This window comes from Pongo pygmaeus, chromosome 1, assembly GCF_028885625.2.
Source record: "Pongo pygmaeus isolate AG05252 chromosome 1, NHGRI_mPonPyg2-v2.0_pri, whole genome shotgun sequence".
In the NCBI taxonomy this organism is placed as follows: domain Eukaryota; kingdom Metazoa; phylum Chordata; class Mammalia; order Primates; family Hominidae; genus Pongo; species Pongo pygmaeus.
This window is the reverse complement of record NC_072373.2, coordinates 39,761,710-39,788,153: the sequence shown is the minus strand read 5'-3', so window position 1 is coordinate 39,788,153 and position 26,444 is coordinate 39,761,710. Positions and strand designations below refer to the sequence as shown.

General features: G+C 46.4%; 2 protein-coding genes and 1 long non-coding RNA gene across 6 annotated transcripts in view; 1 reads left to right on the top strand and 2 right to left on the bottom strand.

Annotated features, from left to right (window-relative positions):
* The window catches only part of LAMB3 (laminin subunit beta 3), a 37,767-nt gene extending 35,974 nt beyond the window's left edge, over nucleotides 1-1,793 (bottom strand). The window contains exons 1-2 of one of the 2 annotated variants that reach the window (XM_054474781.2): nucleotides 1,508-1,793; nucleotides 53-117 (exon numbers count right to left, since the gene is read on the bottom strand). In XM_054474781.2, the coding sequence (XP_054330756.1) occupies nucleotides 53-80 (28 nt within the window). In that variant the 5' untranslated portion in view covers nucleotides 81-117; nucleotides 1,508-1,793. Of the gene's footprint in view, nucleotides 1-52; nucleotides 118-223; nucleotides 548-1,507 lie in introns of those variants that run through there. The other variant, XM_054474785.2, reaches the window with a different exon arrangement.
* An 8,596-nt stretch (nucleotides 1,794-10,389) lies between these two features.
* Nucleotides 10,390-24,327, bottom strand: LOC134740363 (uncharacterized). Of its 3 annotated transcripts, none has more exons than XR_010127777.1 (4): nucleotides 22,555-23,631; nucleotides 13,296-13,546; nucleotides 11,948-12,098; nucleotides 10,390-10,598 (listed from the first exon to the last, which is right to left on the bottom strand). It is a non-coding gene; the product is annotated as an uncharacterized LOC134740363 (long non-coding RNA). The 3 variants fall into 3 exon arrangements; XR_010127778.1 differs by lacking the exon at nucleotides 22,555-23,631 and adding an exon at nucleotides 24,268-24,327 and having other exon boundaries at nucleotides 10,399-10,598; XR_010127779.1 differs by lacking the exons at nucleotides 13,296-13,546; nucleotides 22,555-23,631 and adding an exon at nucleotides 24,268-24,316.
* G0S2 (G0/G1 switch 2) lies at nucleotides 23,244-25,443 on the top strand. Its single transcript, XM_054474789.2, has 2 exons — nucleotides 23,244-24,595; nucleotides 24,707-25,443. The coding sequence occupies exon 2, from the start codon at nucleotides 24,739-24,741 to the stop codon at nucleotides 25,048-25,050; it is 312 nt and encodes a 103-aa protein (XP_054330764.1). The 5' UTR covers nucleotides 23,244-24,595; nucleotides 24,707-24,738; the 3' UTR covers nucleotides 25,051-25,443.
* The last annotated feature ends 1,001 nt before the right edge of the window (nucleotides 25,444-26,444 follow it).

Below are 26,444 nucleotides of genomic sequence, written 5' to 3'. Positions count from 1 at the left end.
GTCACCTCCCTGCCATATAACAGGGCCTGGAAAGATGGGAAGGGGTACTTACCAAAACACAAGAGGAAGAATGGTCTCATCTTCAGCCAATGGGGTGATCCCCAGAGAGGACCTTACCTAGGACAGAGCAAAGCAACCTGGGTACAACAGTGCAAACCCCTAGAGCACATTAGCCCTTTTTCTTTTCTGTTTCTAGACTCAAGTTTTTTTCAGAATTCTTTACCTATGGTCCTGATCTAGGACACTTGGAGCAGCAGATACATTTGTAGCTTGGAAAATGCTGGAGCTCTAGACCCTTGTCTCAAGTGGCATGTGACTCACAGTGTGCCCTGGGAAAATCCCATCCCTTCCCAGACTCCAGCTTCCTCCTCTAAAATGGATGGGAATGAGTGTCGACCCTGCCCTACCCCACACAGCCATAAGGACAACGTGGGGAGCAGGAAAAGGCTGGACCCTTTGCAGGAGAAAAGCTGTAGGAAGGGCCAAGACCTAGTTCCTGCCCCAAGAGAGAGGGCTGGCTTTTCTCAGGGCCTAGACCAGCAGCCTCAACCCAGCCCCGCCCAAAGTGAATGAGTCAGAGTGGCTGACAGCCTGGAGGCAAGCCTTCTCCTGTCATGGGCATGGCCTCCAATACCATTCAGGGCCACTTTGAGTTTGAGGCTCTGAGTCCACAATTCTGGGATGCAACAGGGAGAGATGTATGGCTGTCTTTAACAAGTGAGTGAGGATTTCATCTGAAAGGGAAGCAACCCAAAATGCCTTCAATGATGGGCTGGGGCTTGACAAGAGGGGTGGGGCTGGGAGGCCACAAAGCAGGGATTCTGAAGGAGGCTGGGGAAGGATGCTTGAAAGCCACTGTGGGGTCCCAGAGGCAGGCCTGCCTTGTGGAAACATGCCCCACCCTTGCTCATGCAGTGACCCCCTCTGCCTTGAATTGGATGTTCACTCTGTTCCAATGACAGCCACAAACTCTTTTGGCTGGGGTGGAGGGCTGGGGGCTTGGCAAGGCAGGGGCAGGGGGGGAACTGAGGACATTCCTGGCATCTTTAAATTATAGATCCTAATGCTTCAAAATCATTCCTTCCAATCCCTCTCCTAAAAGAGTCATGGGCGCAGGGAGGGAACATGTGGCCTGAGGTCCCACAGCTAACGATGGCCTAAGAGAGACCCATCTTCTGACTTTCACCCAGTGCTTTCTCAGCTTTCCTGCCCCCGACTGAAAATCCCCCTGCAAGTAGGCATTCTGAGCCAGGCCAGCCCACCCTTTTCACTTCTCTTTTGTGCTCAACCCTGGATCTGAACCTGCTTTCTTCTAAGCCACTGAGGCACTGATCAAATGTGAAAAAGAAATCAAAACTGTAGCAGACATTTTAACCTAGCTCACCTGAGTGAGCTCCCAGGAAGAGGAATAAATCAGGCCCTGCAACCAGGCCCCAGGCATCCAGAGATCCTCCTGGATCTGGCCTGGATCCGGCCCACACCAGGCAGGTAAAGACAGGTAACATACCTTGCTGTGTGTTCTGCCGTTCTTTCTCCAGATCGCCTGAAAGCTCCTCTTGAATGTGGGGGTCTCCCCTCCTGGCTCCAGGTTTTTAAACAACAGCCTCACCTCTGGAGACTCCCTGGCTGGGTGTAGCCCCACCGCAGGGCGGGTCTCGGGAATCTGGCAGCCGTCACACCCATCTGTCGTCACTGCACCCCCACCTCCCAGGACGGGACTGGGCAAGTGGGTGAGTCGGTCGGTCCCAGAGGCCTTGCAGTGAGCTCCACAATGCCTGCCTGCCTGTGGGGGCTGCAAGGGGCACCATAAACAGAAAGCACCAGGCACATGTAAGTGATCCATCAGAGACCAGGATTCATAGGGTGGGGAAGGGCCCTTGCATTTGTGCCAGGCAATGAACTCAGCATTTTCCCAAGACCAGCAGGGGTCAGCTTCTTCTTGTGACCTGGACCACCCCAGACAGAAGATCAGGCAGAGAACACAAAGATTAGGGCTTATATAGAGTTAAAGCCCCAGACATGTCACTGGGCTGGAAGGTGAGGAGACTCAAACATCCAGGACCCTGGAAAGCACCATTCCCCTCCCCAGTGGAAAAAAAAAAACAATGAAAAATCCCAGCTTCTTGGGGAATTTGGAGGATCCTTAAAAGGCAAGGTTCATCAGGAAGGATTCAAAGCTCAACTCATCCAAGGAAAGCTTAAGAGAAATGAGCAGAGTAACTAAATGGCTCACCTCCAGCTCCCTCCACAGGGTTGGCAGGGAGCCCTGGGACAGGTAGCTGCCTGTGAGTCACTCCTCCCACCTGTGGGGAGGGTTAGTCTCCTAGCCCCTCCCTCCCTAGGCAGGAATGCCCGCCTGGAAGGCCAGAAAACAGACCTGACCACAAGTGGTGGAAGGAAAGGCTGAAGCATAGTTTGACTGACAAAGTCAAAACAGACTTTCCCTGGCCTCCTGCCAGGCCTGAGAACACAGCTTCTTTTGTGGGCTCCTTGCTCAGGGCTCCTGGGCTTCCAGCCACTGTAAATGGAAGTGGCAGGTCCAAATTGAGAGGCTGGTCTCACAGGACACTCTCCCCCCAGGTTAGGGTCGGAGAGCTTTTAGGGAAACCTGGAGGGTCAGCCAGTCCATATCTTGGCCCTGGAGAGCCTGCACTGGCACCGTTTTGGAATGCTAGGACCTCAAAGCTGCTATTTAAAGGAGCTTCTTAACTACTATTCCACTTCGTCAGTGTCTCCTAAACAGAAAGTTCTCTACCATTGGAGGGTTATGTCCAAGAAATTGGCTTGAAGACCCTTAAGGGGGAAATGTAGAATTTTGTGGATTAAATTGGGCATTTCTAAGCCTCAGATTCTAATTAAGCGTAAGTTCAGGTAGGCAGAAGAAATAGTGTAATTAGCAAGTGGGCAGTAAGTTGTTGATGTAAGTTGATGCATAATTGATATTCCAATAAATGTTAGAGTCTTGCCCCCTGTAGGCTTTCCAGTGAAATCTAGCTCAACTCAGCAAGTAAGGGTCAGTAGAAGCAGTGTCCCTTCAACACAGAGAGACCTCCCTCAAGTCCCCCACAGAGAAAGGTCAGCTCTGACACTGACACACCTGTGTTTTCAGTTCTTCCACCTGGTGGTCTCTTTCTCTCCACTTCCCCAACTCCCTGAACTCAGAGCGCTCAGGAAACTTTTGCCCTCTGCCCATCACCAGAGGATGTGACAAAGAACTCATTAATAATTAACTCAGCAGAAGAGAGCAGGTGTTGCAATCCCAGATCCTCAGAAGAGACAAGGCAGGGCAGGTGTGCGGTGGGCCTCACCATGAGTAGCTGGGGCCCCTTAAATCCCCCTCCTCCTCCCTTTATCTGAGTCTATGAGCCCAGGTAAATACACATTCGGTGTCTCAGACTTCACAGGCTTGGGCAGGTCCTGGAGTGGTTTGGCTTCGCAGGAGGGACATGGCAATTGCTGTGCTTGGCTCTCCCCTGCACTCCTAGCAAAGTCCAGGAAGCTGTTTATGCAGACCCCCAAGAGCAGCCCAGCCAGCCTCACTCCTGAGGGACGCTGATCATTTCCAAGTGGGGATCCAGTCCCCCGAGAACTCCAGGGCTCCAGGCACAAGCTCTGGAACTTCAGAACCCAATTTGTTCAGTCAAGTAGCCTAAAATAGAGCCTGAGGCCAGATCAGGGTCCGGCTAAGATTAAACGGGTGTGGTACTGTGGCTGGAGCCCCTCGGTCTCCCCTGTGTGCACACCTTTCCTCTCTCCCTGTGCCTATCCTCCTACAACAGAGCACTTATCTGCCCTAGAGCCTTGGCTTATTAGAATGTGTGCTCAGGAAAGTGGCTAGTGAAGTCATCCCAGACTTCAGTGTCTCTCAAACCTTATCACTCCATCAGCAAATTCGGTCAGCTCTGCCTTCCAATAATAATCAGAATCTACTTTTTCCCTCCTGGCCTGAGCCTCTTTTCCTGGGACGTCTACAACAGCCTCCTCACTGATATACAGTCAAGTCCCAACACAGCAGGTTATCTACCCCCAGCTCAGAATACTCACATGCCCCTATCCCACTCAGGGCCAAGGCCAGAGCTTTTTCAGAGTCTTCCTCCCATTACTCTTCACCTCTACTTACAATGGCCTCTATCCCTGTCTTAGCTCAGGCTTAGGGCTTTGGCTCCAGCTGCTTCTGCTGCCTGGAACGGTCTTGCCCCTGGATATCTACAAAGCTAACCCTCTGACCTCTTTCAGAGTTGTTCAGATCCTAACTTCTCAATGAGGCCTACCCTAAACACACTATTAAAATTACAGCCAAATTCCCTGCCCCATCCCTGTCCCCCATCCTAGCACTCCTAACCCCACCTACCCTATATTTTGGTGAGTTATTTATTTACTTATTTGGTAGGGGGCATCATGTACCAGCTTCTAACCAACTATATAATTTATCTACTTATCATGTTTATTTTCTGTCTCTTCCCAACTAGAATGTAATATCCAAGAAGACAGAGATTTCTATCTTATTCACTACTGTTTTCCAAGTGCCTGGCACATAGTTGGTGCTCAATACTTGTGGAATGAATGGATCCACACTAAAGTACAAACAATTGACATAGTTCAATGCATCCCCCGTGCCTTTTATGTGTAGTTTCATTCTCAGAGGGGACAATCCAGGCTTTGGGCACTGGGATGGATTACCAATAGTGGAAATTCATGTATCAGCCAGAGTGCGGAGGTCTTTTTTGAGGCACCTATCTCCAATTACAGAAATGTCACATATTGACAGAGGCAGTCTCCTTCTTTGCCTGCTTCTCAGTCATTCCTGGCAATGTCTCTGACAGCGTGTAGGGGTGGCATTATAAGCTACTGTGTCTATTATCCATCTGTCAGGCTCAAAGCGTCCAAGTTGCTAGGGAGATCAGCCAAGATCTGATCAATCAGAGATCAAGGGATAGGGAACAAAGGAAGGAGAAAAGGAGGAAGAAAAGGAGAGAGAAGAGATTCAGCGGGCATAGAAGAACCTGGTCCAGGCTGTGACTCTCAGGTGTTGGAGGAAGGGGCACTAGGTGACTCAAGCTCAGGCCACACCTGAATACAGTGAATCATGGCTGAGTCCTCGTCTGTGGGACAGGGTGGACTCCAGGAACGGCCCTGGGGATTTGCCATGTGACTAAAGCTGGTGTTGCCCTGCACTACAACACAACTGCTCAGCTGTCCAGACAACTGGTCACACTCTTCTCTGTGCCTCCCCAGGAACCAGGGAGAGAAAGTGGGCCTGGTGTGTTACGGAGGCACAGATAGAAGCCCAGCCTCAGGAGAGGGGAGGCTAAGCAGGACAGAAGCCGCCTGTCATGAGTGACTCTTCCGTAGCCCTTCTCCTCTCCCCACCCTCACCTATCCAACCTGAATATTCACCCAGTGGACAACTGTGCATGCAGCTTGAGCCCGAGGGCTGGGAGCAATCAGGCAATCGGCCTAAAATCACTACAGCTGATATCTGCTGAGTGCTTGCTGTGCCCAGGCACTGTTCTGAGCCCTTTGCATGTATCCACTCACTTAATACCCACCACAGCTCTGTGGGGATAGACAATTATCTTTATCTTGCAGACAAAGAAAATGAGGCACATTTTCGATAACTTGGCCTTGGCTAGGGATTTGAGCCCAGGGGATTTGAGCCCAGGCCACTTTGCTCCAGCACGCATATTCTTAACCATTACACAGGGCCAAAGATGGGCCATATTGCCTGAACTCCCGGAGTCCATCCTGGCTAATCCACCAGCCTTTGGACCTCATGTCTCCCAATGTCTAAAAACTCCTCTTTGTTGGCCGGGCGCCGTAGCTCATGCCTGTAATCCCAGTACTTTGGGAGGCCAAGGTTGTTGGATAACTTGAGGTCAGGAGTTCGAAACCAGCCTGGCCAACACGGTGTAACCCCGTCTCTACTAAAAATACAAAAATTAGCTGGGCATGGTTGTGGGTGCCTATAATCCCAGCTACTCAGGAGGCTGAGGCAGGAGAATCACTTGAACCCAGGAGATGGAGGTTGCAGCGAGCCAAGATTGGGCCACTGCACTCCTGCCTGGGCAACAGAGTGAGACCCTGTCTTAAAACAACAACAACAACAAAAAAAAAAAAAAAAAACCTCCTCTTTGTGCCCTTGTTCCAAACCTAGGAGCACTGATACTGTCTAGGGGCTCCAGGAGTGACACTGATGCTGTAGAGACATCTAGAACAAACCCCACCAGGTGCTGCCTCCTTATTTGTTTTCCTTATTGACAACCTCTCTTGTATGGGCACAGATGGAGAAGGTGCTGGCCTCCAGTTCTTCCATCTCAGAGGCTCCAGCACATACCAGCAGGCTTTCCTCCCTCATACCAACAGGGGTGGCTCAGACTAAGGACAGGAGCACGCCAGGAGGCGTGGGAAGACAGAAGGTGACCGCAACATTCTGGTGAACTGACAAGGTGAAGCAGAGGGCATGACGAGAGGATGACACAACTTCCCCTTTGCCAAAGGAAGGAGATCCCCTGCCCTGAGGTCAAGAGCCTGGGCCACTTACAGGCTGCAGCTCCTTCTGCTCTGTCTCCCAGTGTGCCCTCCAAATGGCCCAGCCCTCCTGAGGGGTACAGCCCAGTACAGCCTACAGCCTGGTGGAGCCATATGCTAGCCCATGGCTGCCTGGCTCCCAGAGAAGAGAGAAGAATCTTTTCATTCTTACCACCTCCATCCCCTCCCATATTTCCTGACATTCCTCTGGCAGACAGGCTGGCCCATCACCACACCCCCTCCTCTAACCCCAGTCACCTCTGTCTCTATTCTGTGATTCTATTTGGTCATTGACCTCTGGGGATTAGGTTATGGGATCTAAGTCCAACCTCTGTGACCTTTGGATAACATTTGCCATGTGTAGTTGGCCATGTGGCCATGGTCCAGCCTCCGTGAGAGGAGAGAGACATACACCTGTCTGAAGGGGCACCTAGCCACGTGGCATGGTGGGTCTGACAGGTCGGGAGCTTCTGGGGAAGAAGGAGGGAAAGCAATGGCTGAGAGCGAGCTGGGGCTTTTATGTCCTGAAATCTGCTTTTGAAGCTCTCACAGGGCTGCCCCACAGGACTTTCAAATTCCAAATATGATCCCTGAAAGGGCTATTAGACAGACAAACTAAGTGTCCTAACATTTAAATTGGCATTTGACGGCTGAGTATGGAGAAATAAGCACCTTGTGGTTTGATGGGGAAGAGAGAATAGGTGTGTCTGGCTTCTTGTCTAGAATCAACACCACCTAAGGGCTTTTAATCAGCACTTGCCCACAGCGCCTGTGGCTACAACGGGGTATGTGTATGGACTTGACCGTAGCTCTGCTCTGCTACTCAATAGAATTGTAAACTTGGGCAAGATCCTCTCTGAGCCTCTGTTTCATTATTTATAATTAAAGGTATTGGATTCTAATGGTTCTTACTCAGGCTGCCCCTCAGAATTACTTGAACATAACATATCATATACCAAGACCAGGCCTTACCCAGAGAATTATTCACTGGCAGATGGGCAGAGACATATGTTTTTCAAGCTCCCTAGGTGATTCTAATGTGCAGCCAGGGTTGGGAAACACGGAAGCCCCCTCCAGCTATAGGATGCTGTGGCCTCAGGGTGGGGTGGTGCAGGACAGGTGTTAAAAGCCTAGACTTGAGAGATGAAGGCTCAAGTCCTGGTTCTGCACTCACTATCTGTGTGACTTTGGACAGCTTGTTTAATCTCCGATAGTCCCATTCCTGCAATGGGATTAATGACAAATCTACCTCGTGGATACTGTGAAGATTAAAAGAAACATGCATAATTGTCATTAAAGTGCCTGGCTAGGGCCATGCTCTACAAAGGGTGACTGACCCCACGTGTGCCTCACACACAGGTATTTGGGGCTATGATCAGCAGTCTTTGCAGCCCATTCCTCTTCTCCTCCTCCAGGGAAGCCCCAGGCCCCAAGCTGAGCATCTGTGCTTTGCGCATTCCACCCTATTCCTTAGGAGCTGTAAACTCCCCAGTAGCCATGACCCAGACCAGAAAGAAAGAGAAGACCCCCAGGGGGACCAGTCAGAGCTAAGCTCCTGGGAGTAGGAGGATGCTTCCAGCCTTGCTGGATAGGGAAAGACAAAGGGTGTGAGGGGAGGGAGTGTTTACAAACACAGAGGACAGAGGGGCAAGTATCAGCTAATGGACTTATTGTTTTATGGCCTTCAAGAGTTAGTAAAACCAGAGTCCAACATCTGATTTAAAAAAAGAAAGAAGGCCAGGCACGGTGGCTCATGCCTGTAATCCCAGCACTTTGGGAGGCCGAGGCAGGCAGATCACAAGGTCAGGAGATCGAGACCATCCTGGCTAACATGATGAAACTCCGTCTCTACTAAAAATACAAAAAATTAGCCGGGCATGGTGGCGGGCGCCTATAGTCCCAGCTACTCGGGAGGCTGAGGCAGGAGAATGGCGTGAAGCCGCGAGGCAGAGCTTGCAGTGAGCCGAGATTGCGCCACTGCACTCCAGCCTGGGCAACAGAGCGAGACTCTGTCTCAAAAAAAAAAAAAGAAAGAATAAAAAAGGAGTCAAAGCTAGTCTGGAGAGCAGGTTTGCAACTGAACTCAGGATAATCGCCAGGAAGTCTGATGGCAGTAGAGAAAAGGCACTTCTTCTCCTGGGGCCCCTGCCTTCACCTATCAGACAAAGGCGATGACTCTTTACTCAATTTAACTCTTTCCCTTTCAAACAGAATTCAAAATTGCCACCTTCTGATCTAAATATCGATAAAAAGATTTTTATAACTGGAAAATGTTTAGGAGGTACTACTACCTGGCAGAAAAAAGGAAAACAAATTTACCCCAAATCTACTTCACTCTAAAGAAAGAAGTACTCAGAAAATAAATAAAATGTTAACATTTCTCCTCCCTTTCTATTTCTCTGTGTGCTCTCTTCTTCCACAATGAGCGTATTTTACTAGAATAATCAGTGACAGTAAGGTAAAAAGATTTAGGATTAGAAGAGTAAATCTTGTTCACTACAAGTGATCTTTGATTAGTCATTCCTCTCTCTGCTCCCTCTTTGACCTGAATGCCCTTTCACTAAACCCACTGACTGCCTGAGAGTCTGAGGGTAGGCTGTGTATGTTTTCTGCATCACTGCAGATTTTGTAAGACAGGGTTTTCCGTTTTTAAGAAGTATTACTTCTTGAGGCACGATTTGTTACGCCAAGAGAGCACTTAGCACAGTTCCTCAATAAATGTTGTGGGAGTAAGGAAAGAAGACAGGAAGGGAGGGAGAACTGAACACATGAGTAACTACCAGCACCTTATTTTCCTGCTTCCTAACTGCTTGTATGTATGAGGACAAACCAAAAAGAAAGAACTAGAGTCAATTCTCATGTATCTATATTTTGGGAGAAAGAAGTAAGGATAACTCAAATTACTGCTCTCATCCAAATTTGCTTCTCCCATGGATATCTCCCAGGATAATGATTTTGATTTTTCCCATTGCTCACTCAGAACTCTGTACACCCAGCAGCTCATATTGTTCAAGTATAAATGTGTATATATCCCAAGATTGTGATGTTACGTCTCTATGTCATATTTGGGTACTGTTTCCAACAAAAGACCATGACTTCTTGTAGCTAGGATTGCCAAATAAAAGAATCCCAGTTAAAACTGGATCTCGGAATACTTTGTTGGTGTAAGTAGGTTCCAAATATTGCATAGGGAATACTTATACTAAAATATGTGTTGTTTATCAGAAATTTTACTGAGATTTCTGTCTTTTTATTTGCTATATCTGGCAACCTCACTCGCAGTACGTTGTTTATCCAGTTCCATGACTGCCAGATTTTTTCCTAATCTGGTCATCTTCCTCTAGAAAGCCCCCATCTGTTAGTAATCTTCCAAAACATAATGGTTAGAAATGAGCACAGGTGGCCTGGGTTTCAGATGCCGTGACATCATGGTGGCATCCTCTGGGCAAGGGCCCCTTTGTCAAAGGCCACTCCAGGTGAAGGACTGAGAACTGAACCAACAGTGCAGGGAGAAGCCTGTCCCTCCATCATCAGGAGATGGCATGTGTGCTTCTTGGATATTAGAGACTGTATTTACCCCTCTGTTTAAGTACTACTCCAGAAAGAAATATCTGTGTTTTTCTGAAAGAATAGAAGGAAACAAAATATTTTTCCAACTCCTCCAATGAACCAGGCCCCATGGTAAGAAATGTATACACAATACCTTGTTTAGGCATCCCTGTGGTCCTTTAAGATGACTCTTTCAGGAAGATCTTATACTCCCCTTTTTACAACTTCACCATTAAGTAGCTCGCACAAGATCGCAGAGCTAATACTTTAGGATATGCTTTGCTACAGCAATAAATCAAACACAAAATCTCAGCAGCTTAACATAACAAAAGTTTATTTGTGGTTCACACAAGGAAACATGCAAGACAATGGTGAGAAGAGGGATCCTCTCTTCCATACCGTCACTTAGGCATTTCTGCCATCTTGTAGCTGCACCAACCAGGACACACGGCCTTAAAGGTCATGGCAGCAAGGTTAGATAGGGCATGGCAGACCTCTCCCACTTATTCCACACTTCAGCTCTGAAATGACACAATCAGTCTGGCTTACAACTCATTGACTGGAACTACTCACGGGGGTCCTAGGTAATTTTCCTATATGCCCAAAAGAGGAAAACAAAGCAGGGCATGGTAAACACATAGCATTGTCCACCACAACCAGTATATGGTGAAACCAGAATTCAATAGCAGATTTTTTTTTTTTTTTTGAGACGGAGTTTCGCACTGTCGCCCAGGCTAGAGTGCAATGGTGCCATCTCGGCTCACTGCAACCTCCGCCTCCTGGGTTCAAGCAATTCTCCTGCCTCAGCCTCCTGAGCAGCTGGAATTACAAGCGCCTGTCACCACACCTAATGTGTGGCTAATATGTGTATTTTTAGTAGAGACAGTTTTCGCCATGTTGGCCAAGCTGCTCTCGAACTCCTGACCTCAGGTGATCGGCCCGCCTCGGCCTCCCAAAATGCTGGGATTACAGGCATGAGCTACTGTGCCCAGCCTCAATAGAAGACTTTTAAGTTTCCAAAGTCTGTGCTCTTTCCACTACATTTGGCTTACCAAGACTGAGGGAATCTACTTTTCACCAAAAAGAAATGATATATGGGACAATTTATAGAAAACAAAATCTCAAGGAAACTGGTAGGAAAAGCTGCTGTGGTGAATATTCTAGATTTGCAAAACCTAGAACACAACAAGAATGCTCTCCTGAAAAACCTTAAAAACATAGATGAGACCTCTGCAAATTACAGCCAGAGGATAAATATTTAGGAGACATGTATGCCACCTCTTCAGTCTCTTAAAGACATACCACTGGAAGTGGGAGAAAATCAAGGAGAAGATTCTGGTCTGTTGCAGGGTGATTGATGATTCTGGTTTGCTCAGGACTCTCATCATTTTAGCACTGCAAGTACCACATCCCAGAAAACCCATCAGTCCCAGGCAAACTGGAATACTTGATCACTCTGTTTGGACAGTAATACTTTTTCTCCAAGTTTTTAAAAGTGTTACCTCAGGTGGCTCAGTAAACTCCGCGTGAAGATGCACAATGATCTGAGAAAGTAAAGTTTGCCTCGAGTCCAGGAAAAACTTGGGTGGAAACAGCACATGGGAACAGCAGTTCCCTTCAGGGACTTGGGGAAGAAAATAGTATTGCCAGTACAGCTTTTGTGCAGGAGACTCTACTCCACTGCTGCGGCCTGACGTGCAGGAAGCTTTTCCCAGCCAAATCACACCACAGACCCAATATTGAGCTTGTAGAAACTTTAACAACTCTGTCTTTTTCGAGCCAAATACTGTTAAAACAGGTTGTTCACTCTTGAATTTGTTGCCATTCTTAAGATACATGTGAGCATACACACACACAGGCGCATACATACCTTTGCACTTTTTCCTGCTACATTTTATCATGTTAGTTTTGGCTTGTTCTCCATTTGCTAGGCGTTGGATTTGGTATGGACTTTATCCTGCATACTCTCCATCATCTCCAGGTTAAAGTCCAAAGTCTTCAGCTAGGTACCCAGCGTCCAGCTGAAAAAGTTGCATTTTAGGCCCTAACTCACACAACCCCCTTCACAGACATGCTTTGATTTAGTCATCTGCTCTCTCAACCACACTTAGGCTTGATTCATCCAACTCTGCCTGTCTACACTGCCCTCTCCACCTCCTGTATACTTGGCAAGATCCTAAATGCAAGACTCAGATCAGATTCCTGAATCAGCGGTGGCTTCTCTGGCATTCTCTGTAAATTCTTCCCAAACTCTGGCAAGTGGACCTTGACCTATACAACTCCATCAGCAAACAGTTCCATTCTGTTTTGTCAGCCTCTTTTCTAAATATCTCAAAGTTGCATACTTATGCTTGTTCAATGTTAATTATTTTGTGATTTGTCCCCAAACGTGGATTATAAAATCCTTGAAGTCAAGGAGAATTCTTGAGTTCATAGCCCAGTGTTTGCGCATAATAGGTGCTCAATAAGCAGATACTGATTTCTTAGTAGGAAATCTTAAGGCAAAAGAAAACCATAAAAAGTGTTTGAAGAATATGATTCCATGAATATTACCCCATAACTCCCTCTTGGGACAACTTAGCAAGAAAATCACCCAGAAAAAAAAATAATTTTTCCCCTAAAAATTGGAACCTGAGAAAATTCATGATGAACTGATCCACTCATCAGCAGAATTTCAACCCTATGCAGCCTTGAGTTACATGCCAACTTCCTACTCTATCCACCCTAGCTGGTACTTACAAATGGGAAGAACCAAACTAGCAGTACTTTTGGTATTTGAAACTGAAATAGTTTCTGGGATCAGGCCATAGATTTTAGTCACTTGAGCCTTTAAGATCCAGCTTTTAGAACCTTGAGAATGAAAGAGGTAAATGTGGGTTTAGGGGAGAGGAGGGCACAGATGGACAGAGGATCTTAGGAATCAAGTACCCCTAAACATGTTTTAAGAATTCTGTGTCACTCCCAAAGAATTAGGCAACATGTGTATCAAAAAGGTCTAACATTTGCTGTCTATCCCTGTGCTGCCAATGATAATGTGTCCCACTGTTAGTTTCTGGCCCATTGCAGCCCTTGGCCAATAAGCGCCAAAGCCAATATGCTGAGAAGCCCCGCCCCACAACCAAATGGGGTCTAGGAATGTTTGTTTCTCTAAGTCCATTGCCTGGGGATCAAGAGTATCCCAGGAGCTGACATGAGCATTGAGGGGCAGCTTCTCTCACCAATAGTCCTTCTGTGTGTTCAAACTGCTGCTTTTCTGGCCTTTCTGTCTAGATCTTTGACAGTGCCTGTTATCCTTTTAGTTGTTCTGGGAGTCCGAATCTCCTATCTGAATCCTCCTCGGCAAATCAGTCTGCATATTGCATATTGATACTCTTCCACCCCCAGCTTCTGTCTGGTATTCACTCTCAGGTCCTGGACTTTTCTTCTAGTTTTCCTCATCACATTTCAGCAGACCCTTCTGACTTACAACCTAGAAACACAAAAACACCCAGAACCATTCATTGATTCAACAAATATTTATTGAGTGCCCACCCAATGCCAGGAACCCAGCAACATAGTAGTAAACAACTCAGACACAATCATTATCCAGAGGAAGTCTACTGTGTCATGGGACACAGACATTAAACACATAATTACCAAATAACTTACTAATTTTGCAACCAGAATAACCTCGACTTCTTTAGCCATCCAAGAGTCACTCTTTCCTCTACTATCCAAATAACAATAATTCTGGGAATTCTAAAGTTAGATGCTAATGTACAAATCCATTCTAGTTGTTGCTGCCCCCAAACACTTCTAGCTTTCTTATCACCATTTCTCTATGCTGTCCCCAATCTCTCTTGCCTATTTTGGCCCCCAAAGCAGAGCATGAACACATGGTCTTTCCTCAATTTTCCAAATAACAAAACACATAGTTGTTGAGTTTAAGAAACTTTACTGAAAGTTTGGAGAAGACACAGGGAAATGACTATCCAAAAATAAGTATTAGCTCTCACCACACCCAGAATCCATGCAACATCACAGCATGTTCTTTCTACCATATCCTGAGCTCTGAGACTTCACTAGGTTGCAGAGGCTATGGCCCTCCCTCTTTCAACAAGAGTCCTCTCTTTCTATGAATTCACTTCTCCCTTCCCACCCCAGGAAGAAAGCGTCTTACGAGGTGACAACCCAAACAAGTCTATCTGCCTTGGGATTATAATCTACTCTGTGCTGCTTGCTATCCATGAGCCTACATTCATTCATTCATTCATTCAGGAACTATCACTTACTTCGTATCAGGCATTGCACTAGGTGAGGAGGTTATAGTGACAAATAAGACAGACAGGAACCTCCTTCATAAAGAAGACAAACAATAAGCTAGTAAACTAAAAACTATACCTGAAAATTACAAATTCTGATGCTTTCTAAGAAATACGAGAAAACCAGAATGGTGTGATAGATGGGTCTCAAGAAGGGAGGAATGCCACTTTAGATAGGACAGATAAGAGAAGTCCCCCTGAGAAGGTGACATTTGGGATGAGTCCAAAAGATTTAGGTCTGGATTCCCCAAAACAAGCTAAGCGTATATTTAAGGTACTGGTAAGGTAGAAGCACCAAAATTTCCTTTGAAAATGTTTATTTTTAATACATCAAAAAAGACATGGAAGTAGACATTAGAGCCCTTAGGAAAATTAGACCTCTTAGGAAAATGAGAATGCTGTAGGCCCCTCCTTATACATATTTTTTAAATGTAATATTGTGTTTATTTTTATTTAGATGGGCAGTGTAGAGGACCCTTAATCTTTCCAGGGTTTAGGATCTCTAAAGACATATTCAATCCCCAGAATATGCCATGAAGGGGTGTTCTAGGCAGAGAAGGAACAAGCACAAAAGTTCAGTGGCAGCAAAGAGCTTGGCCTCTTCTAGGGGCAGGAAGAAGGGGTGAAAACAGCATGAGCAAGGTTGGGGGTTAAAGCTAGGGTTGGGGGAGCAGACAGGGGCCAGGTCACATAGAGGAAATGGTTCTCAACTCTAGTTATGTATGAAAAGTCCTTGGAATATTCGAACATTTTCTGACGCCTGGGCCCTACTTCAGGAGATTTAACTGACCTGGAATGGGGTTGAGGAATTGGTTTTTTTTTTTTAAGTTTCTCAAGTGATTCTAACATGTAACCAGAGTGAAAAAACATTGATGTGGGGCCTTGGAACCAGGCAGAGGGACACAGTGTTGAATGGTGAAGAACATGGACCCTGGAACCAGATTATCTGGTTTTGAGTCCCATCCCCACCACTGACTAGCCGTTTGATTCTCAGGCACTTTGTAAAAGCTTTCTGTTCTTCAGTTTCCTCATCTATAAACATAGGGATAATAGTTCACCTACCTCATAGAGCTGTTTGTAGGCCTAATAAGTTAATACATAGAAAGGTCTCAGAAGGCACACACTGAAGATGCAATAACTTTTACTAAAATAGCTGTGACTATCCTATGCTCTCCTAGAGATGGAAAGGGGTGGATGGAGTCAAAGTGTCAATTTGATAGAACTAACAGGACTTGCTGAAAAACTGGAAGAGGGAGATGAGCGGGGGAAAGGAATAAAAGATAGCTTCCATGTTTGGGGTTTTAGCAATTGGGTGGAAAGTGATGCTGTGTCCCAAGACGGGGAAGACTAGGAGGTAAACAAGTTTTGAAGAAAAAAAATCAAGAATTTCATCTGGCATGCATTAACTTAAAGACACCCTATTAGATATCCAAGAAGAGATGCAAATCAGACAATATGTAAGCCTGGAGCTCAGGAGAGAAACAAATTTCAGATTCATTAGCATATAGAGCTGTCCTGTCCAATACAGTAGCCACCAACCACACATAGGGGGCTATTTAATTTAAATTTAGATTAATTAAACAAAATTAAACATTCGGGTCACCAGATTTCACCACATTTCAACTGCTTAAGAGCTTCATGTAGCTAGTGGCTACCATATTGGATAGCAGAGATATGTAACATTTTCATTGCTGCAGAAAGTTCTGTAGGGAGCACTGAAGGAGTCTCAAACCATGGAACTGTAGGAAGTCATCTAGGAAGTGGTCCATGATTCTGGCTACACATTAAAATCACCTCCAGGAATTCAGAGTTGATTTGTCTTGGGGAAGTCTCAGGCATTTGTCTTGGGTTATTAGTTTTTAATAACCCAGGATGATTGCAAAGTGGAGCCAGGGCTGAGAACTACTGACCCACAGAAATAATGCAGGAGAAGAAAGGAATCATGGGAGGGCCTGGACTGCTCCAACAGCAGGGGCAGTGACCTCAGAACTAATCTTTCTCTGGAGCTCCTGATTCATGATTCACATACAACTATCTGATGAACATCTTTGCCTGCATGTCCCATAACAGCCCAAACTCAATAAATCCAAGATGGAACTCATTTTTCTCATCAGAGGTGTTCTTCCCCTTTGCATTCCCACACTTGGGAGTCACCCCAGTGACTCCCAAGCCCCAAGTGACTCCTCTTCCACAGCACAAGTCTTCCAGGTTTTCTGATTTATCACTCAGTCTGTCTCTTTCTCTCCCCATTACCTCTGTTTTGGCCCAGTTCTTCATGGTCTCCTGCCTAAATTACTGTAACATCTCACTAGCTGCCTCTAGTTTTGCCCCTCCCTTATCCATCCTGCACTCTGGCACAATGATCTACTTAAAATGCCTATCTTGCAGTGTTTTGCTGTGTAAAATGTATCAGTGTCTCTCATTGCCTATAGGATACAGTCCAATCGAAGACAGATTGGTCGCTATGTATCAAACACCTCAAAGGAACTATGCACTGCCCTAGTTCTGAGAACACTGCACTGAGCAAGACAGAGAGAGCTTCTGAATAGAACTGCAGCCCTGCAATGGGGACAGACAACAGAGTTATGAAAGGGAAAGTGAGGTGGCCGTGGGAGCGTGCAGCAAGGGGAGCTGGCCTTCTCTAGGTGAGAGGAAAGGTCTTCCCTGAGGCAATGAGAGAACAGTGACACTCGGAGGATAAGTAAGAGTTCACCAGACCACAGGGGATGAAGAAAGGGTTCTCTTCACATGGAAAGAACTACATGGGGAAGGACCTGAGTCTGCAAAGGAACAGAACAGTGTGACTGGCACCCAGAGAGTGAGGGTTAAGGGATATGGGATGGAGCTGGAAAAACAGACAAGGACAGGATGGTGGGTGGCTTATATGCCATGCAAAGAATCTGGGGCATTCCAAAGGGCAAAGTGGGGATCCACTGAATGATTTTTTTTTTTATTCCACTAACTTTTTGCTAACCACTGAAGGATTTGAAAGAGAAGAGTGACACGGCCAAGTCTGCACTTTTTAAAAAGACTACACTGGCTTGAAGTGGAGTAGAGTGGCCAAAACCTGAGGCACAGAGACCAGCTGTGAGGCCATACTAAATGGTCTGAGGGAGGCAATGAGAGCTTAGACTAGAAGAGTGGCAGAGGAGATAGAAAGCAGATTGAATTAACAGATGTTTAAGAGGTAGAATGATAAGTCTTGGTGATTTTTTGTTTGTTTGTTTGAGACAGATTCTCGCTCTGTCGCCCCAGGGTGGAGTGCAGTGGTGGGATCTAGGCTCACTGCAAGCTCCGCCTCCCAGGTTCACGCCATTCTCCTGCCTCAGCCTCCCGAGTAGCTGGGACTACAGGCGCCTGCCACCACACCTGGCTAATTTTTGTATTTTTAGTAGAGATAGGGTTTCACTGTGTTAGTCAGGATTGTCTCAATCTCCTGACCTCATGATCCACCTGCCTTGGCCTCCCAAAGTGCTTTGATTACAGACACGAGCCACAAGTCTTGGTGATTTTTCACATTGGAGAGGTGATGGAGAGTGAAGAGGAAAAGATGGCTCCTTGACTTCAAACCTGAGCTGCTAGGTGAATGGTGCAGCTTAGGTTAAGAAAGGCGGTTACAAGTTTATGGGGTAGAAATATTGAATTTGGCTTTAGACACAGTAATTCTGATACCTGCAAGACATCCAAGTCAAAATGTAGAATAGGCAGAGGGATACACAGGTCTAGAGCTCAGATTTGTAGGTCATCTGTGTAGAAGCAGCAATGGAAGCCCTGGCAGTAAATTAAATCACTGAAGAGAGCATGTGGAATAAGAAAAGGGGCTCCAGGACTGAGTCCTGAGAAATGCTGACATTTGTAGGTTAGATAAAGAGGACAATTGAGATAAAGACCCTGAGTTTTGTCCCGAATAGGGTAAGAGGAAAACCAGCAGAATATGGTATTGTGGAAGCAAAGGAGAAATGTGTTTCTAGAAGAAGGGAGTGGTCACCAATTCCTAGGCATGGCATGAATAAGTGATTATTGATACAACTGCTTATTATCTGGCTCCTACTTACTGCTTCCTGCTCATTTTCTGCCATTGCCCAAAATCCATCCTTTATGATTTAACACCAACTTGTCTAACTTCTCTTGGACCATGCGATGCTTTATCTTTCAGCCTCCATTTTCATATGCAGTCCCATTTCATTCAAGGCCTCCCCATGCCCTGAACAACACCCTGTCCCAGAACCATCTGATGAACACCATCCATACTTTAACATCCCAAGCCTCTCAGGAATCATTTACCCTTAGGCCTTCTTTGACTACCTCCTCCCCAAAGGGAATCAATACCTGTCTCATTCTGTTCTTTTTGTTCATTTGGTATAAATTTCTATTACGGTGCCTTTCCCAATATACGATAATAACTCGCTTACAGTCTGTGTCCTCTATTTCACTATAAGCTTCTTGAGGGCAAATGCAGTTTGTATTCTGCTTTTTTTTTTAAACAGAGTCTCGCTCTGTCACCAGGCTGGAGTACAGAGGCATGATCTTGGCTCACTGCAACCTCCGCCTCCTGGGTTCAAGCGATTCTCCTGCTTCAGCCTCCCAAGTAGCTGAGATTACAGGCATGTGCCACCACACCCAGATAATTTTTGTATTTTTAGTAAAGACGGGGTTTCATCATGTTGCCCAGGATGGTCTTGATCTCCTAGCCTCCTGATCCGCCTGCCTTGTCCTCCCAAAGTGCTGGGATTACAGGTGTGAGCCACCACGCCCGGCCTGTATTCTGCTTCCTATAACTATGCTTAACACAGTGTCAGGTACATGGCTGGCTTCAACAAATATTTTTGGACCTTACTAGAAGCTACCTAAATATCACCTAAGGAATGCAAACGTCCTGGGCTGGGATAAAGCATCATGGAAATTGCTGACGTAGAGCAAGAGGCAAAGACAATTGAATAATAACAGCCATCATTTAATGATTGCTTCGTTTGTGCCAGAAACTGCCTAAGTCCCTTACAGAGCTCTATCTCATTCACTCTTCATCATACTCTGTTTCATAGGGGCTTATCATCATCACCACACCCCATTTAATAGGGGCTATCATAACTCTCACTTTACAGATGCGGAAATAGAAGCTATAGAAGTTAAGTCACTTGCCCAAGGTCGGGCCTTAGCAAATGGAGGAGTCAGGATTTGGAGGAACCCAGGTTTGCTTGACTTTAGAGCCCTATACCCTTAAGTCCAACTGGCATTTGAGCTTGGGGAAAATTTCTTGTGCTGATTCAAACTTGTAAAGTATATTGTTTAATCTGGAAGTGATATGTAGGCAGCAGGGTGCAGGTAATTCTAACCATACCACCCATGGCTATTCAAGGCTCCCAGCACAGTCTGCATGCCCCAGCAGCTGGTGGCTCTGCTTGACCAAAAGTTATGAAGGACAAAAGCAGAATGCCTATAAAGTCTGTTCCCTTGCCTTGATTTGTACCAGGGGCAGGCTGGAGGGTGCCCAGAATGAGCCAATGGCTACAATGTCAGACACTAAGTTGGGAGTGGAAGTGAAAGGTGAGGAGACCAGAGTGGAGGAAACTAAGCCAAGTTGCCAGGCCTTGGGCAATTTCAACACCAAGGCTCTGAGCCAAGGACAGGCTACTGTGCTTGAAATAACTTCCCAAGAGAGCCTTAACTGGTCACTTGGCCCTCTCTATCTCAGCACTGACTTTTAGCTCAATGTAACTAATATTGATTAGCCCCCTATTCTATGTTAGCACCACAAAAGATACAAAGCTTTGGTCTTCCACAGAGCTGAGGCAAGCCCACAGGAAACAATGAGAGAGTTGTACAAAACGGTAATCAATCCAGTGCCAACCTGTACAGTACAAGCCCCAAAGGCAATTGAAATTCACAGAAAGGAGAGATCAGGGTGTGCTGCCATGGGCAGTGGTAGCTTCTTGGAGCACAGGAACTTGAACTTGACCTCAAGGAAGAAAGGAAGACAAAGTAGAAAGAGGACAGCACTTCAGGTAGAAACAACAGTGTAAGCAAAAATAAATGAAGCAGCAGCAATGAGAATGAATTTTTCTTGGCCTGTGAAGAAACCTGTGTGCGGAGCAAAGGGCTATTGTGGGAGAAGAATAGGAGAAGATCGGACCGTAGAGGTCCTGAATTCTAAGAATACTAAATCAAGCAAATTCAACATGCAGGATCCAGGAGTCCATTATGTGGGCAATGAGAAATGATCTTGGGCTTTAAACGGCAGTTGACAATAAAAAACTAAATTTTAGGAGGATTCATTTGGTGGTAGTGTTTAAGATGGATTAGAGGAGAAAGGATTAAAAGCAAAAAAACTGTCCCCTCGAAAACCTGAATGCTTCTTTAAGCATCTACTAAAAGTTGGACTGCATGCAAAAACAAACAAACAAACAAACAAAAACAGTCCCTTCCCTGCCAGCCTTCACAGTCCAATGGAAAAGCCATTCATTGATCCCATAGTTACCCATTAAGGACCTATTATGTGCTAAGAATTATACTGGGCACTGGGGACACAGTGAGAAGAAAATCAAAGTCCCCACCCTCATGAAGCGTATCCTCCAATGGACATGGAAGACAATATAAAACCAAACCATTAAGTACATCCACATAGAATCAGGTAACCAAGTGCTATGAAGAAAAAGAAAGTAGGGCACTGGGTGGAGAGTGGTGGGATGCAGTAGCCAGGGAAGGCCTCTCCAAATAACTGCCATGATATTTCAAGCCCAGAGAACAAATGAAACAGAGATGTCACTGCTAGAAATAAGGATATTGAGGAGAAGACTTAGCTTGTAAGAGTATAGAGAAGGTAAGGAGTCTTGTTTTAAGTGTGTCAAGCTGTGATAATAGCAGTGTATCCACACAGAAATATCTAGACTCTAGAACTTTAGTCTATAAGACCAGAGGAGATAGAGGCTACACATATAAATTTCAGTGTCTTCCATTGATATCTGAGTGATAAGCAACTTTCTTTCTAAAACTATGAAAGTAACTAAGGATCTAAAAAAATTTCAGGTGGGGTAGTCTTAAAACTACAAATAGTTTTGTCATATCTCCTATGATGACTCCCTCCCTCCAGCTGCCTGGAGTCCCAGGGGTGGGCAGTGACTTTGTGTAGGCGGCAAGCAGCTGGTAACAAAATAGTAATTATTATTGTTATTATTATATTATAATAATTATAATAATAATTATTATTATTGAAGCTCATTTACAACTAACCATCCAAAAGATCTCTTTCTCCTGTGCCTTCAATCCCCAAGGCAGAGTGGTAGGGACAGTTCTATCCCTCCTCTGCACTTACCCCTTGAAACACATGCACCCCTTTGTGACTTTACCCTCTGCAGATAGCTCTGAATGTCTTAATGTCTGAGAGAAGGGGATTAAGAAAGCAAAATATAAAAATTTTAAACTAGCCCTTCCTACCTTCCTAGAAGTGGCAAGAGTTAAATGTTGAGATAGACTCAAGGGTAGGATGACTATTTCAGTTTGCCTGGTAGTGTTTCAGTTTGCCTGGAAGTATCTCAGTTTTAGCACTGGGAGTCCTGCATTTCAGAGAACCCCTCAACCCTGAGCAAAATAAGATGGTTGGTCACCCTATGGCTTGGTTTGACCATCATAGCTATAACCTGTGTCTCACCTGCATGCATGACACAACACAGTGCTTTACTTCCCTAAAAATGACATCAGCCCCATTAAAGTATGTGTTTAGTTTCCATGCCCTACCTAGTCACCTTCTACCCTAGGAGCCAGGTTCTCTTTTCCCACCCAGAGAGAGGAGCTGCACTCAGAAATTCCTAGACATGAGTTGACACTGGATTCCTTAGCCTTCTACTCCCATCATCTCCCACTCAGCCCCAGCTACCACCTAAACTAGGAAGATCAAATCTACCAGTGACCTCCGTCCATGGCACTTGCTGCGCCTCCTCTGTCCAGCTCTTACCAATATAGCTGCTGGAACCTGGAGGTCAAAGTCAAATTACCAAAAAAAGGATCCAAGCTGGTGACGTGCGCTAACACAGCAAATCACAGGAAAGGGGAACCCCAGATAAATTACAGCCTTCTGACCTAGGAAGACGTGTGGTTTGCATCTCTGAGTTACAGAAACACAGGAAATGCTTACTGGACCAGTCAATTTCAGAATTTTGGGTCCCAAGCTAGGCTGACTCACCTTCAGAATGGAAACCACGTGACAGCCCTCATATCAGGGCACACACCACATGCTCTTCCAGAAGTCAATGTGTCTGGAACCCTCACCGATACTGGGAAAGCTCACTAATCATTTCTGCCAGTTATCAGAGGTTGCTCTGAAATTATAAGGAAGATTCAAAGAAAGTGCCAAGACTGATATTAAACTTGGCAGGAACCCTTGTTACAGAATTTTCCTGCCTGACAAGGTTAAAAGAACAATAAGCAGGAAACACAATCCTCCAGGAATAATCAATCCTATTTGGCCCCTGGTCACCTTGACTCAAACAGACGAATTCTAAAATGTAGAATTTCAAATAAGCTATTTAGATAACCTTGACCATTCTCCACACACAAGCCCTTGCCTGAACTATTAATAGTCAAGGCAAAGGGTAGTTGTTATTGCTGCCTTTTTAAACTGAATCATCTGAGAAATTGCTTCAGACCCCCAAAGAAAGATTCCTGTTAACAATTCAAAAACTAAAATATTTGATCCCTGAGACAGCCCTTTCCCCTGACCTGCCCTTCAGGGCTCACTCAGTCTGACCGACTGCAAAGGCTGTTGCAAGATTGCATCACTGACTTTTGCAATTTTCTGGCCAGTTTGATTTCCTCTTCTTTCCCCTGCCCCCTCCCTTTCTCTTCTTAAAGCCCTTTGGCCAATTTGCCTCTCCTTTCCCCAAGTTTGCTAACCCTTTGGCCAATTTGCCTCTCCTTTTCCCCAGAGTTTGCTAACTCTGGCATATCCATAACCAAAGCCAAATTAGAATGCTTCTTCGGTCCCAGGTGATTATACCTAATCCTGGTCAAAATCAATCCTACATCTTCACAAGTCCAAGAGTACTCACACTCTGGATTCTTACCTAAGCTGTCTACTATAAGCCCTTCTGCCCACAAACTGCTTCAAAGCTGAAGTTGAGCTGGAGCAGTGAAGTTGTACCCCCAAACTCAGGAGGGTGGCAAAGAATTATTGAGGAGAGCATGAAATACTTCCATTCTAGAATGGCAGATGAACTTCTACCAACAGCCCCTTCCATACTCTACCCCCCACCCCCCAGCTCCCAACTCCACTTCTCAACTGGAAGTGAGAACAATTTGAATTTAAAGGCTCTTCCCCGATACACGGAAGTACATAAGGAAACAGCTTGCAGGCAAAGAGACTAATCTCTCTCTCTCTCTCTCTCACACACACACACACATGCACACACACACACACACCTCTGCACATAAAAGCACCATCAATGAATAGTTTTCTATCAACTGACTGTAGCTATACATGCATGTACCTCTAAATAAAACCAACCAGGCAGGAAAGAAACAATATTAGCACATATTGCTTTATCCAAGCGTGACCTGTTCTGTTCTGTTACCCAGATCCCTCCCCCTTGCCTTCTCCTCTCTGATCCATTGCCGCACACGTGGGAAGATGACAACCCTTCCGAATAAAAATGAAAGCTTTCTTCTTTAGATGGAACCCCCAGATTCCCTCATTATTTATGTCAGGCTGTCCTGGACAAGGGAAGCTGTGCACCCACTGACACCAGTAAGAAGGTGCCGTCATGTCAGAAATGTCCGCGGACACCTGCCTGGGCTCCGGGTCCTCCCCTGCGCTAGCCTGGAGTGGGACCTTCGCGTGCCCACTGGCCCTCCCACACGCCCCGCTGCGATGGCCCCCGCGCCGGGTCCCCTAGCTCACACAGTCGGAGCGTGCGTAGCGCATGGCCACCTCCTGCCAGGTCCCAGCCGGATTCCACCCCCTCCTTTTCCCCTCCTCTTCTTCCTCCCCCTCCCAGTTCCCCTGGCTCTGACTGCGCTGGCCTGGGCCCGAGAGCCCAGGAGGCGTGTCTCGGAGAAAAGATATAAGCGGCCCCCGGACGCTAAAGCGGTGCCAGCGGCGGAGTCTCCAACTGGAAGAGCTGCAGCTGCCGAGAGGAGGAGAACGCTGAGGCCGGTCGGACCAACGGACGCGCTGACCGCCGCCAACTGCAGCTCGCGCTGCCTCCTGCTTGCGCCGTGCCACTAAGGTAGTCCGCCTTTCTATGAGCCCTCCTCAAGATAAGCTGGGTGCAGGGTGGCGGGAGGTGGCAGCCGTTCTTCGGTGGCTGAAGTCCTCTCTCCTGCTGCTCCTCCTGCAGGTGACTCCCGCCTCCGAGAGCCCAGAGCCGAGATGGAAACGGTCCAGGAGCTGATCCCCCTGGCCAAGGAGATGATGGCCCAGAAGCGCAAGGGGAAGATGGTGAAGCTGTACGTGCTGGGCAGCGTGCTGGCCCTCTTAGGCGTGGTGCTCGGCCTGATGGAGACTGTGTGCAGCCCCTTCACGGCCGCCAGACGTCTGCGGGACCAGGAGGCAGCCGCGGCGGAGCTGCAGGCCGCCCTGGAGCGACAGGCTCTCCAGAAGCAAGCCCTGCAGGAGAAAGGCAAGCAGCAGGACACGGTCCTTGGCGGCCGGGCCCTGTCCAACCGGCAGCACGCCTCCTAGAAACTGTGGGAGACCAGCGGAGTGGGAGGGAGAGGCAGTAGACAGAGACAAACAGACCGAAAGAGGAAGGGAGAGACAGAGGGGGCGCGCGCACAGGAGCCTGACTCCGCTGGGAGAGTGCAGGAGCACGTGCTGTTTTTTATCTGGACTTAAGAGAAACCGCTGACATCTAGAACTGACCTACCACAAGCATCCACCAAAAGGAGTTTGGGATTGAGTTTTGCTGCTGTGCAGCACTGCATTGTCATGACGTTTCCAATACTGTGTGAATTATCTAAATGCATCTACCATTTTGCACTAGGGAGGAAGGATAAATGCTTTTTATATTATTATTATTAATTATTACAATGACCACCATTTTGCATTTTGAAATAAAAAACTTTTTATACCATATCTCATCTAATTCCTGAGAGGTGTGGTGTCCTGGGGTGGGCAGCAGGGAGGGTGAGCAGGTGGGTGATGGTGATGGGTTCTTACCTGAGCACTGCAGAGGGAGCAGCTTCCTGAAGGTCAGACACTTGCTTCACACCTAGGAACTGTGTAATAAGTTACTATATGCATATAAGTCTGTTGAGGACTTGTTTTTCCTTCTTGTTAGGGGTGGGAAGAGAGAAACTTTTATAACTTCCGTGAGATTTAGCATTTTAAGATCGAAAGGTAGTTCAACTTCTGAGCTAGAGTGAGTAGGAGATAACTGATTAATTCTAAGGCAGAAAAGCTCTTTGTTCCTCATACCTGTGCCCCAGAGGTTCCCATGACTGATACCTTTTTCTTCCCAACTGTATTTTAGAGAGAGAGAGACAGAGAGAGAAGTAAAGAAAAGGAAGGAGGGCGGTCTGCAGGTGAAGGGAGGAAAGAAAGGAAAATCTATCTACCTGGCAGGAAAAGAGATAAGCTCCCAAGAACACCAAAGCAGATGATGAGTCTAGCTCTACCCAGCCTTCCTCCCCATGAATCCAGATCATAGTAAGAAACTCTGGGCTAGAAAGAGAAAAAAACTGGTTGTTACAGATCTGAGTCCTCTTCCTCCAGTGTACATCTGTAGTAATAGCTTCCTCCAGCTTCATCTGTAGTAATAGCTAATTCAGTGACTCTATAGGGCTCAGCAAAAGAAATTTTAAACTTTAAAGAAGTAGCCAGGAGCCAGAGGCATGGCCTTGATGCTAGTCTCCTCACATTTTTCATGTCACCTGTCCTAATCAGGTACTGACACTTTACTCCTTTCATCAACAGCTATGCATTTTTGCCAAACGTATCACTGGCTCACACCATTGCCTCTGCTCAGACTCTCTCCTTCGTCCAATGCCCTACACACATCTCCATTTCATTTCTGCCAACTCAATTCCTACCCAGTGTTCCTGGCCCTGATCAAAAGCCATCTCTTTCTGAAATCT

Excerpts from the sequence above, each read along its gene's own strand:
- G0S2 (XM_054474789.2), top strand. The coding sequence starts at position 24,739 with ATGGAAACGGTCCAGGAGCTGATCCCCCTGGCCAAGGAGATGATGGCC.